This window comes from Gadus macrocephalus, chromosome 11, assembly GCF_031168955.1.
Source record: "Gadus macrocephalus chromosome 11, ASM3116895v1".
Taxonomy (NCBI): domain Eukaryota; kingdom Metazoa; phylum Chordata; class Actinopteri; order Gadiformes; family Gadidae; genus Gadus; species Gadus macrocephalus.
Window position 1 is genome coordinate 19,658,326 of NC_082392.1, and position 13,501 is coordinate 19,671,826.

The 13,501-nt window shown below is 43.4% G+C and overlaps 1 protein-coding gene across 4 annotated transcripts in view; it reads left to right on the top strand.

Moving 5' to 3' along the window:
* The first annotated feature begins 224 nt into the window (after positions 1 to 224).
* Positions 225 to 13,501, top strand: part of sgsm1a (small G protein signaling modulator 1a) — a 38,553-nt gene continuing 25,276 nt past the window's right edge. For 3 of the 4 annotated variants that reach the window (XM_060065464.1, XM_060065465.1, XM_060065467.1), the window contains exons 1-3: positions 226 to 343; positions 441 to 484; positions 8,620 to 8,695. In XM_060065464.1, the coding sequence (XP_059921447.1) occupies positions 325 to 343; positions 441 to 484; positions 8,620 to 8,695 (139 nt within the window). In that variant the 5' untranslated portion in view covers positions 226 to 324. Of the gene's footprint in view, positions 344 to 440; positions 485 to 8,619; positions 8,696 to 13,501 lie in introns of all 4 variants that reach the window. The other variant, XM_060065466.1, reaches the window with a different exon arrangement.

Sequence of the window (13,501 nt, forward strand, 5' to 3'; positions counted from 1 at the left end):
AATATACAGTTGTTTTTTTTATTATTCAGTGAATGCTGAAATTTAGTTGTATTTGCTCCATTATTATTGTCCGTTAGGAAGAAAGCGTTTTGAGTTTCAGATTTTTTGTCCAAGAGACGTAACGCCGTTATTTTAGGGGGCGTGTGTAGGAGTACTGTCGCTTTAAGGGGCGTGTGTAGAAGTAATCGTTCTTTTTGGGGCGTGTGTAGAGAACTGTCGCTTTAAGGGGCGTGTCTTAAAGGGGGGATCGCTGATGCACCTTGTGGCGTTCCACGAGCCAGCAGCAGATGCGACCAGTTGGACCTTCTGGTGAAAGTAGACTCCATGGTAACAGCGATGGCAGGTGAGGGAAAGCACAAAATACACACCAGACACCTATTACACTTTTAAAATATGTTGTTAACAGGTTGCCCGTGTCACGTTTCTCTGTTATATTGTAGAATGCGAAACACGTCAGAGACTGGTGCGCACCGTCAAGAAGGAGGTGGGTGTTTTCATCTTACAAAATTAGTGACTTGGAAAATCAAACCTGTGCCACGGACACCCGCACCCATTTCCAGAGTTCCCAGTGCATGTCAACGCTTCTATACGGCGGCATTCCCAGTTCCCCTAGTAGGCTGTTCACGTGCTCATTACCATAAGTTGATATAGCCTACCTTATCCACTGCTTTTAAAGATTTAATTATTTTAAACTACGACCCTTATATTAGACACACTACTCAATATATTCCGAGTGTGTTGTAGTTGGGTGATTTTTCGTGCAGGCTAAACTAATGCAATGTGGACCACAGCCCCGTCCACCTGACACTGGGAAGAATACACATCTGCTGGAAGAACAAACTGACGGCGTGGTCGATGTTTGACACAAATCCCTCAAGTCCTGCCGTGTTGTGTTTAATAGCTGTACTTTTTTTTTTTTTTTTTACATTAGAATTGCTACAACAATTTGGTTCTTCCGAAAAAAATTGCCTACTTTTTTAGGTGTGTTGTCTTTGAACAAGGCTCCACGACGCTGGGACCATCGCTTTATGTTTAATATCTGTTGAGTAGGGATTGTGTTATTCTTACAATGGGTCCGTCTTAGCTAGGTAGATTTCGTTTAATTAAAGACAATGTAATACAATACATGACAACTTTGTTGTCCATCATGTGTTGAAAAGCGTTTGAAAACCATCAAAAAGATGACATGACACATCAACACATTCAACACGTTTATCTCAATAAATGTCATGTAGATCTATGTGATACAAGCTCACATCGATCTGTCCAGGATTATACCAGCAGATTCCTATCATAATCCTATTTGTTCCTCATAAAAAACGGAATCTTCTTGCTTGAAAATGTATCAACACGGAGGGCCAACTGCCCCTTCAGACCGGGCTGCCATTCGCTGTATCCTAAAGGGTTCTCCATGCTAAGAGATATTGTGTAGTTGTCATCGCACAGACAAGTTTAACAATCACATCTGGATTATTCTGTCAGTGACTGCAGATCAACCCAGATTGTCACTGCCTGCTGCTGTCTTATCGGTCTCGACCAGACACCGTGATTAAAACGGCGTTGCTAAGGCCCAGGCTGAAATGTACCCAGCCTTCCGAGCACAAACCCATCTTGTATTCTGCGGTCGTTTTGTCCATTTGTATAACAGTGTAATAGCTCTTCAACTGAAGACCCGTTTTGTACGAAAGGGTCTTGATGCGCGTAGAGGCCAGAGCATACCTGGATATCAGGGTTTATCCAGATAAATGGACTAATAGGCCTCTCAATAAACAGGTTCCATACAAAAAAAGTTGTAATTTAAAAAGTAAGAATTTCAATGTTTATGTCATTGTGCTATATATCATTTGGTTGGTCATAATGTTCACAGACATTTTCTTTGTTGAAATTAATAATTAATCTTTCTTGGGTAAATAGAATATTTCATAATTGTTTTAGTTCCTCGTTATTTTGTGTGCTTTGCTCCACATGGCGTTGTTTAGCCCACAGCTTTTTTACCAGCTGGCTGTGTCCCTCTCAATGCCAGAAAATAATACCACAACTAAGGCAGAGAAGTCCATTATCCTCAGAATAAAAGGCCTCCAAGGCACACACAGATAAGGCTTTCGAAAAATATAGTATTTCTGCACCCTTGCTTCGTGAAGCTGAGTGTGTTTTTCTCCCTGTCTCTTCCTCTCTCACACTCTCTGTCTCTACCTCTCCCTCTGTCTGTCTGTGTATCTCTCCCTCTTTCTCTCTCACCCTCTCTCTCTATCTGTCTGGCCACTCTATCTCTGTCTCTCTGTCTCTGTCTCTGTCTCTGTCTCTGTCTCTCTCTGTCTCTCTGTCTCTCTCTCTCTCTCTCTCTCTCTCTCTCTCTCTCTCTCTCTCTCTCTCTCTCTCTCTCTCTCTCTCTCTCTCTCTCTCTCTCTCTCTCTCTCTCTCTCTCTCTCGCTTTACCAACCTGGGTTTATATATGGTTGGTTCACTTTCTTTACTGGCGAATTTGACCCATGCTTCTCATTCCATATACATACAGTCACTCAGACACACATACACACACCTGTGTTTACTCAAAGAGAAACAAACAGGCAGAGCTCAGAGAGTGGTCGCTAGCTAGACATTAGGCCAGGCTCACTGATCACCACGGTTACCAGTTCAGCATACAGACAAGGCAGATATTCACGTTTCTTCTGCAGTCTTTGTTTATTTTCATTTGTGAGTTGGTTCTTATGTGGATGAGAAAGGCAGGTATTTTAATATGGAGTACCTTCACTGAACTAAAACAGTGAACTGAACCAGTTGTTGTTGTTGTTGTTGTTGTTGTTATTGTTGTTGATCAGAGATATCGATTGAGCCTGTCACAGAGTCCTCCTCTCTAGATGGAACCGTGTCATGTTTAGTATTACACCACGTTGTGCAGCCACCGATGCAGTGGTGCAGTGAGCAGTTTGTTGGTGTGTAATACATCTTGAGGTGTTCATGTATCTCAGGTCCCAGCCAGGGGACTCCATCGTCAATCTTCTATGGATGAAGTCCACGTTGATACACCTCTGTGTCAGGGGGTCTTTCCTGAAGTGTCGTTTCTTATTAGCTTGATTCTAGTTGTGCTGCTCTGTTCATGGTCCAACTACACTGGTGCTAGCGCTGCTAGATGTGGTGTCGTGTCCATGTTTCCAGTAGCTTGTTGTTGGTGTTGAGTCCATGTTCCTACTAGCTTGGGGCTAGCACTGCTTGTTGTGGTGCTGTGTCCATGGCCCCAATATCTTGGTGTTAGATTAGTGTTAGCGTGATCTATCTGGGTGCTAGCTTAGTATTAGCTTTTTGCTATTTTGGTGCTAGCTTGGTTCTAGCTTGGCTGCTAGATGATAAATGGCTTATTCACTCTTTTTTGATTTACTGTGATTAGTGTTTCTGAAATCTTTATCAGTTCATTCATCTTCTTGATGTGAATTGAGCCTTGGAGAGAGTTTTAACTAATATGTTTTTATGACTGTTGGACGCAGCTCCAGTTTCACCATTCTGAGCCGGATGCTCTTGAAAGATAAGTATAACTGATGCTGGGATTATGCCATACTTTACATTTCCATATACTAAGTATAATGACCCTAAATTAGAGTCAGGTATTTTGAGTTCATTAGCATACTGTGATATTTATCGATATTATGTAAAATTCCCAATGATTATCTGGATAATAATATTGTGATATTTTATAATGTCATATCGAGCCCCCTGTGCTCCTCTCGCATTTATCAGCTGAGAAGATGATTAATTTGGCAGCCATATGGGTTGATGAATGATATCAGAATCTCTCAGGACTCTGTCTGTATGCGTTTCTCTTTATATCTCTCTGTACCACTGTGTGTGTGTGTGTGTGTGTGTGTGTGTGTGTGTGTGTGTGTGTGTGTGTGTGTGTGTGTGTGTGTGTGTGTGTTTGTATTTGCGTCTCTCACCCTCTGTCTGTCTCTCCCTCTCTGTCTGTCTGTTTGTCTCTCTGTTTGTCTCTCATCCTCTCTCCTTCTGTCTCATTCCCGCTCACTGTCTCTCCCTCTCTTTCTGTCTGTCTGTTGTCTCTCTCTCTCTCTCTCTCTCTCTCTCTCTCTCTCTCTCTCTCTCTCTCTCTCTCTCTCTCTCTCTCTCTCTCTCTCTCTCTCTCTCTCTCTCTCTCTCTCTCTCTCTCTCTCTCTCTTTGTCTCTCCTTCTCTTTCTTACTCTTTCACTGTCTCTTTCACTCTCTGTCCCTGTCTGTCTGTCTCTCTCTTCCTATCTCCACCACTCCCTCTCTTGGTCTCACTCTCCTTCTGTCATCCTCTCTAATTGGAATATGGAACATTAAGAAGATCTTCTATCAGCCCCTTCGTCGACAGGCAGGGTTTAGGTGGAGCTCAGGACAGAAATGCTTTGCTGTGTTGTCACTGTGAAGAGAACAGCTGCTCTATAGAATCCTTTCAGCACCTTGCCAGAGAGATGAACGCCATCTGTACTGATTAACTTCACCATATACATTATCTATTATATATATATATGAAGTATATCTATGTACTACCTACCTACCAACACAAACTTTGTATGTGGATACAGTTATCCACCTATGTCTATTGTATCTTTCGATATCTAAACCTACATCTGTCTCTCTGAATTGGATTATACCCATCTAAACAGTCTCACACAGATAGTGTATTTTATAGCTACACCTCTACCATGTGTGTATATAAGGGTCGTGGTTATCCGTATCTTCAGTATAATGCTACGTTTCCTTGTACCTTGGCTTTCTGCTACCTAGCTGTTATCATTGTGTAAACAAGTCCTCTGGTTATATTCTGGTGATGAATGAATGTCGTTGACGCACCTTCTTACGTGGAAGAGATACAAACATGTGACCCCTGTGCAGTCGCTATGGAAACCTGGGTTGGTGATGAGACTTAACTTGTATGTTGATTTACTGGATCTTTAGTATAGACTGCTGGGGGAAACACAGCAGCACAGCAGCACAGGTGCCTCCTCCGTGGCTGTATCAGTGTCTCTCAGCTCTGCATCGCTCCATGTGGAGCCGCTGGTTCTGTGGATGCAGATCTGTGTGTTTGTGTGAGTGTTCATCTAGGAGCATGCGTGTCTCAGGGGTGTGGAATATGTGTGTTTGGTGAATCTATCAGCGGTGTTAATATAAGTGTGTGCAATGCATACATGTGTGCATGCATGAATTTGTGTGAGTGTGTCAGTGTGTGTGCGTGTGTGTTTGTTTAGGGCGTGCGTTTCTCGGGTGTGGAGTATGCGTTTGGTGATTCTAAAAGTGTCTATTAGTGTGTGCATATGCGTGTGTGTGTGCTTGTTTGTGTGTATGTTTGTGTGTGTGTGTGTGTGTGTGTGTGTGCGTAGCTTCCCTTTATGAGTGTGCTGATGAGCAGCAGGAAATTGGCCTGCCATTGTGTCCATTGTGTTGATGAAGCATCTGACAGGCCGCTGCTCTACCTCTCTCACACACGTCGTGCCGTCCGTAACCGCTCAGAGTAAAGCGCTCATCACCTACCGAGCTGATAGGACAAGCAGACATAGTGAGTCATCATTGGTAACTCAGTCAGAGCTCAGTGGTTTCATCTCCAACCTTTTCAGATGAATACACACGCTATTTCACTGAAAATAAATGTGTGTATTTGTGCGTGCGTGTGTGGACCTTTACTCCGTCCATCCTTCTCGGAGTGCAATTTATATTGAAGTGTGTGTTTGTGTACTTAAGTATTGTAAGTATTGTGTCATAAGTATTATTATTATTCAGCCAAGCACAGTGGCCTACACTTTTCACGCTGTTGACTCTTGAGCACTGTGGCGCTGGATAAAGTCAAAGCCAGGAGTGATCCTTTATCTCCAGGGGAAGCACAGGGCAGCTTGTTCATGGAGAGAGAAGAAAGCAGCACTCCTCCCCCCCGTGAGAGGGAGTACGGCCAGACGTGAACATGACTCAGGCACCGCAGGGGTCTGGTCCATTTAAATAACAAATAAACACATTTGCCTGGAGAGATTGTTTCAGTGAATCCACTTTGACAGGGAAAATGAGAACAGCGCAATAACCGCGGGTGCATCCATGTGTTCCTCTCGCCGAGTGATTTGTTTGGTGCGTGTGCCACTAAATAATGAGGAGATTAGTGGACAGGAAACGCATTAAGAATCACATATTCCTTTGAGACTTTAGGGACGGAGTAGGGAATATTTTCAGTTTGCAAAAAACAATGGAAAAATTAATTTCTCTCAATTGTTCTTGGAAGAGCCGAACAACAGTTTACAGGATTATCATTACACCTTTTGAGGAAGGTGTTCATGCATTTCAAATTGACACAAACATTTATGCTCGAAATAATTATGCTTTTTCCTTTTCACTTTTCTGGCATTTCATTCGTAAGTCGAAATGTAGAGTACGATATCATGATGATTAGATGCTGTTAAATTGTATCTTAATTACCCCAATATAGGACTTTCTCCAATATTAAATGTAGCTTTGTATAATAATAATAATAATCCATTTTATTTATAATGTATCCACGAAAGACATTAGTTCCAGTATTTTGTGTACAATTTTATTTAATGTTGGTAATCCAATCTATTTTCAGCCTTGTTAGTTAGCCATATTCCATCACTGCAAGAGCATCCTAGGGTCCTGACCCCTGCTTTAAGGGGATCTTTCTATACAGAGATAGAGAGTACATCATATGTGTATTTTCTGTGTATTGGTGTATTCAGGCGACCCGAAAACCTCTCACAGAAGAGTAATATCTCCGCTGTGGACAGACTCATTACAGCAGGAAATTACAGTTATCTGTGTGCTTGTGTCCGGAGGTGGATGTTCACAATGTAGATCGCAGAGTAGCTAACGCTCACACACACACACACACACACACACACACACACACACACACACACACACACACACACACACACACACACACACACACACACACACACACACACAGACACACACACACACACACACACACACACACACACACACACTTGCATACACACATGAACACGTACACTCTGATTCACACCCAAGGACACGTCCTCGCACAAACACACATGGACACTAACACAAACACACACACAAACACACAGGCATAGATGTATCCATAGCCGCACTAGTATTGATCCTCTTGCTTGGCCATAACCAGGAGAAGAAAAATAATAGAGGTACTCCCTGTTGCTGAAGCCAAGTACTTCTAACAATCCTTTCCTTCTCCAACCCTTCCACAGCTCTGATGATGTCGCTCTTGTTTTTTTCTATGTTCCTTTTTTCTTTTACTTTGATGTTACAATCTCGTCATGAAACCCAATCAATTGCTCCCTCTGAGAGGAGAGAGAGAGCGAAAGAGAGAGAGAGAGAGAGAGAGAGAGAGAGAGAGAGAGAGAGAGAGAGAGAGAGCTGATCTCTGAAGATGGAAGCCTCAAACCCCCTCTCCACCAATTCTCTCACCTCGAACCTCCCACACACTCCCTGAGTTCCTTGCCACCCCCCTTCTCCTCTAGCCTGTGCCTGACTCCTATCTCCCAGTGGAGATCTCCAGGTTGAGAGCTGATGACTCATCTTACCTCACACTCGCTTCTTACTCACGACTAAAGTCTCAGACGGTTTCTGTGCCCTACTTAACACCGACCCTGTTCCCTACTGGTATTCCCTTTCTGTCCATGTAATTAAGATATTCATTTGTTTGCAACTAACCATCATCTGATTCATCCCCGTCGATTGACTTTCGTTTAATCGGTTAATTGTTTAGTAGTATAAAGTCACAAGCAAAAAATATCCAATGTTCCCAACGTTTGCTTTATAATGTTAATGACTTATCATTGAGCACTGCAATAGCTAGGGGATATTGGATCACGTGTCCCCTCCATGTATTCAATCTTGGCACTGCCGCCGGAATACAAGCACCAGCTAGCTACCCCAACCCTCAAATGACCGGCACCCAAATCCTAAAACGTATATATATATATATATGTACTGTATATATATATATATATATATATATACGTTTTAGGATTTGGGTGCCGGTACCTCCTACTGCACTCCCCTCAATTGTTGCATTGTCATTATTGTCATTTGAGAAATATTGTGGCAAAATCGTGTTCTGCAAGAAGAAGAAAAACCTCATGATGATATAGGTGGCCTTAGCACATGAATGGCTTTAGAGTCTTTTTTGATTGCGCAGAACAGACACAACAGTGTTACGAAGCCCAGACGATGGCACGGCTACAAATAGCAGACTGAAAACTGCATATATTTATTCAGCAATAGTGCCCAAAAGATTGGTTGGCCCACAAGGGGCGCTTTCATGCTGTCTAGCTCTGTTATATTGTAAGACCATTGTATGAGACCATTTCTGTCTAAATGCACCAGCGCCCTACCGAAATCTGTTATCACACCAAAACCTCTCTTCACATCAGCACGAGCACGCGTACATCAGCACTGTGCACACGCTCATCAACATTGTTCAATTTGGATAGAAGTTTATTTGGTTTGACAAAATAAAAGCACATACTCTAAAAGATAAGTACTGAAGCCACACAACTGACCCATGAATGGCCAATATCCAGGCAAATGGATGCAAATGGTGGTACATTGTGGGCTGAGTCATGCTGAATGTCCCTTGTCTACAGGTGAAGCAGATTATGGAGGAGGCTGTCACGCGAAAGTTTGTCCATGAAGACAGCAGTCATATTGTTTCGTTCTGTGGTAAGTCGCTATCATGAAAGCACTTATTTTTGCTTGATTGTACTCAAAGTGAAATATTGTCCCTGGAGATGAACCTGGCACTACGGCTCATTTCACCTGCTGCCCATGTTTTATGATCTATGTCCTCATAACTGGAAGAAAACTGCAAGAAAAAGATTTTTTATTGTGCCTTAGTAGAAACAGTGGATGGTGATGAAAAAAGGTCTTTCCATGCAATGGAACATTAAGAAGTTAATGCATTGTGTGTGTGTGTGTGTGTGTATTTGTGTGTGGGAGGGAGTGTTTATGTGTGTGTGTGTGTGTGTGTGTGTGTGTGTGTGTGTGTGTGTGTGTGTGTGTGTGTGTGTGTGTGTGTGTGTGTGTGTGTGTGTGTGTGTGTGTGTGTGTGTAGGTGTGCACGTGCAAACGTTCGACTCGCGTGGGTGGAAGAAATGTGGGAGGGACCAAAGAAATGTGGCAATGCAGTGTCAGAGGCTACATGATGGCTTCATTATTTATGATCATTCTAAATGGAATGACAACAATCCCATTCTTTGAACCCACTAGAATGAAGGAATGGGATATTTTGGCGGCAATAATAGCGTTCTGCATACTCCCTCGAATGGCTAATAACAGCTTATATGGGTGGGCACATAATCCTTGTCTAACTGTTTTTATAGCCGCACAATAATCACATTTGTGCGCGAAGGGGGCTCTTGGAACAAATGTTTTCTCTGCATGGATCAAATTGGAACACAGAAGGCTTGTGTGTAAAAAGTCGGACTGCCAGCATCGCCATGCACAGCACAGGAGCCCTGTTAGGTGCGTGTGTGCGTGCTCCTCTCTGAGCCACAAGCCCCCGTCAGGTTTGTTTGTGTGTGTGTGTGTGTGTGTGTGTGTGTGTTTGTGTGTGTTTGTGTGTGTGTGTGTGTGTGTGTGTGTGTGTGTGTGTGTGTGTGTGTGTGTGTGTGTGTGTGTGTGTGTGTGTGTGTGTGTGTGTGTGTGTGTGTGTGTGTGTGTGTGTGTGTGTAAACTCCTCTCTGAGCTATGAGTAATAATATACACAAGGTCTCTCATAAGCATTTTAATGCCTCCTGTGAGTTCTTGTCCCTTGAGCGACCCTCAAAATGTTCTTTGATGTCCAACTTATATTCTGTGGATTTTTTCTTTTTTTTGTTAATGATATATTTTGAAATACTATTTTCTTATACATTATTAAAAAGGAGGACTTCCATCTCTCCAAGAAAGGTAAAGCTATGTTCCACGCGCAGAGGGAGAATTGTACAATATAAAATAATAAAACGTCATAAGAATTATCTGGAATTAATGTTAGAAAACACTTTAATATCTGGATGAAGCTTCAGTGATAAATCTCTTGGTTCTAGATAAAATGATTAGTAACATTAGTGTTTGAAGGGCACAAACAAATCAAATAAGGTATACTAGTCATGTATGAATAATACTGGAAATAAACCTCTACATTGAGCACTGTGCAATGCCTGGATAATAAAACTATTTTTTCTGCTGGTTTAAAAAAATGTTAAAAAAGATTAAAAAACCAACTGCCTGCTAGTACCAAGATATCCCTGTGTTGCAGTAAAACATATTCATACTCACTCCAAGCTATTATCTAGACAGCTGGTGCTAATGGTGGCTGTGTGAGGAATATGAACTTTTATACTCCAAAGAGCAATAGAGTGCTCAAAGTAATCATTTCTACATTATAGTTTACACATCATGTCTCAGTGATCACAGGCCACCGTATCTTTTTCCAGATAATATATCTAACCATGATTCCTACAAATAATGGCAGCACAACGTGCGGGTGTGAAGGCCTATTCCCTTAGGCTCTGCTGACTGTCTGCAGGCGGAGAAACAGCAGACGCGTGATGCTCAGCACTCACTGCTGGGGAGCTGCGATGCGTGTCAGTGCTGCTGAGAAAGTGCTACTTGTAGTAGCAGCAGTCAGGGAGCCGGGAGCACAGAGCCTGTTTCAGCAGTACAACGAGTCCTTTCTGAGTTGAGTCATAGTCGAACCCTGAGTGCTTTGGGGCCGACCCCTCTCCTTCCTCACAATGTTTAACACCCTCTTCTCACCTCCAGCTTAAGCCCAAAATACAACACCCGCGAACGGCGTGCGTCAAAACAGCCGCCCCTGTTATTTTATATGTACAACTGGCTAGGCGCACACCAGCGCTTGACGCGGCGCCCCCGTGGCGCCCCACGGCCCTTCACGGCGTTGTCCTATTGCACAGCGTCGCCACCCCTGAAATAGCGCTTTCTCGCCTATTGGTGCTAGGGGTGGCACTTGACGCGTGTCATGTGAAGCGCCGTGGCGACGGTATGTTGTGCACTAATAGGTGACATATTATACCAAGACAACAAATGGGCGTGTCCACCTAGATGTATGACGGTTATGCTGCTATCCATTTGGATGGTACGCTGGTACGAACGACCAGCTTCAGCAAGAATGTAACGTATTTCGCTTGCTCCAGCCTTCCAGTTTGCCATTTGTGTTTCTGTCGAGCCACGAGGGGGAGTAGTAGCAGGCTAGTCATCATTAGCAACATAGCCTCTTTAGCAAACCAGCTTCAAAACAAAACTTTACATTGAATTGCACGCAAAGCAAGACCGTGCAATGCATATATTGGTGACCGGATTAAAGCAGCAATGAAATCAAGTGTGTAAGAGGTTTTAAAAACGACATTAAAACCACCAACGTGGTACAAATAGAAAGAAAATACATCTCATCCCCCATTAACTATGGGCGCAGCCATCTTCTTTGCGAGTTGTACAGCTCTGCTTTACTTTGAAAGCGACGAGATACTACGACCAAAAGGGGGCGTGCCTCAGTGAAATGCCGCAAGAAAGCTGGGAGATTTGCGACTTTACCACTTCGTAAATCCAAATGGATAGCAGCATAAGAGGAGCAATGTTTGTTACAGTCCACTGGGACTGGGTAGGCTGGTAGACTGATCTATCCAGCACACATCTAGTTGGACACACCAACTTGTGATGTCAGAGGCAGTTTTTAAAAACGGCTTGTAACGGCTAATCAAACTCACACCTGGTGGTATAATATGTCACCTTTAAGGCAGCGAATGGGACGGGATGCGACAGGTGCTAAAGGGTTGAAGTGTGGAACCACGGCATTTCGTATTCCTTCACTTCCCTGTGTGTCTCCCACTCATCATATTGTAATTAAAAACAATACTTAGAAGACATCTGAGATCCCAGTTTGACAATAACCATAAGTAATGTTTTATTGTATTGTATTTGCAATCACGGTGTACTAGCAGGGGACAACACAGGTGTAGCTCATGACGTTAATTAGTACCAAGCATGCCTCCATCGTTAGCTTAACGAGCTACATCTGTTTCCGCCCCCTACAGTTAGACCTCTGTGATGAAGGCCAGTTCTGTTTGTTTCTTGAATCATTTCAACCACAGAGCAAAGTACAGCCGTACAGAAAGACCCTCCTCCCCCCCAGTCTCTCTGGGGGTTGGAGCGAGCTTAAGCTCCCCAGGTTGATTGGCTCTTGTTGCTTCGCCGGGCTCCCTTCCTGGTCTGTCCATGCATGTTATTAGGGCACTCTGTGGAGGATTGGAGTGGGTAGCCGATTGCTTGGGTCAAGGAGCGAACTGCAGAGTAGTTAGGGTCCACACACCAAGTCCAGGACATGTTGAGGCTCATGGAGGTCTCTCTGGTGCCCCTGCTCTAACAGCTGGCCATTATGTCCGTCATGTGGGGGATATTACAAGGATGGAAAGATGTATTTTAATCAAATATTCATAATTCGTTTTGTGAAGGATTTAGAGGTGTTGAGTGAAGCTAGGCTATATTTAAGGGTCTTATGATTTTGACAGGGGGCACATTTTCCTCAGAGGTTCCCATGTTTTACATTCAAGACAGGCTGACTAAACCCTTTCTCAGACGACAAAGACTTGTGAGCTACCAACTTCCTAATACATTTTTATACAAATACCTTTATTTCGGCTGTCAGTGTGTTCATTAAGACTCAAAAGGCCTGATTCATGGTATTATTTTATTGTTATTGCACATCACTATTGCCAACGGCACGTTCTGAATGTGTTTCACGCGTAAGATCAACTCAACTTGACATGACAAACTATGACTGAGGAGTTTGGTTTCTGCCTGGAGTGTGTCACCGATACTGCACTGACTTGGCAGTATTTCTAAATGATTTTCACAGTGTCCATCAAATGAACTCTCCGTTTCCCTCTCAGCCGGTGTAGTCAATACCTACATAGAGGAGATCCAGGGGGTGGTCTCTTATTGTGCCCTTTGTTGTGACATTTAGCTGCTAGTTCATTTATGGCAAAGCCAAAACACAGCAGAGTGCCATGTGAGATAAGGGACCAGCCTGCAGGAAGGAATGACGGAGAGGAGGGGGAACAGTGCGGTACTACAGTTTCTAAGCGAATAGTGTAGTCCATGGATGTTGAGCCTGAATGCTGATTGAAGGACGCGTGTCTGTAGATAAGTCGAGAGGGTCAATAGCTCAGTGACCTGAGAGCAACAGGAGAATTATAAAGAGAGAGAGAGAGACACACAGAGAGACACTAGAGGCACTAGAGGACCTGGAGGATGGAGATTGTCTGCTATTTGGGATTATGAGAGAGAAAGCGAGAGAGAGACAAAGATAGAAACGAATATAGATGCATAGCTTTGTTTTTGAGAGAGTGGGAAGGTAGAGAGAGAGAGAGAGATAGAGAGATGTTGATGATGCTGAATTACTGCCCCTCCTTCCTCTTCCCCTCGCCCTGGGCTTGAGTGTTCCATCAACAGGGGTTTCCATGGCAACCC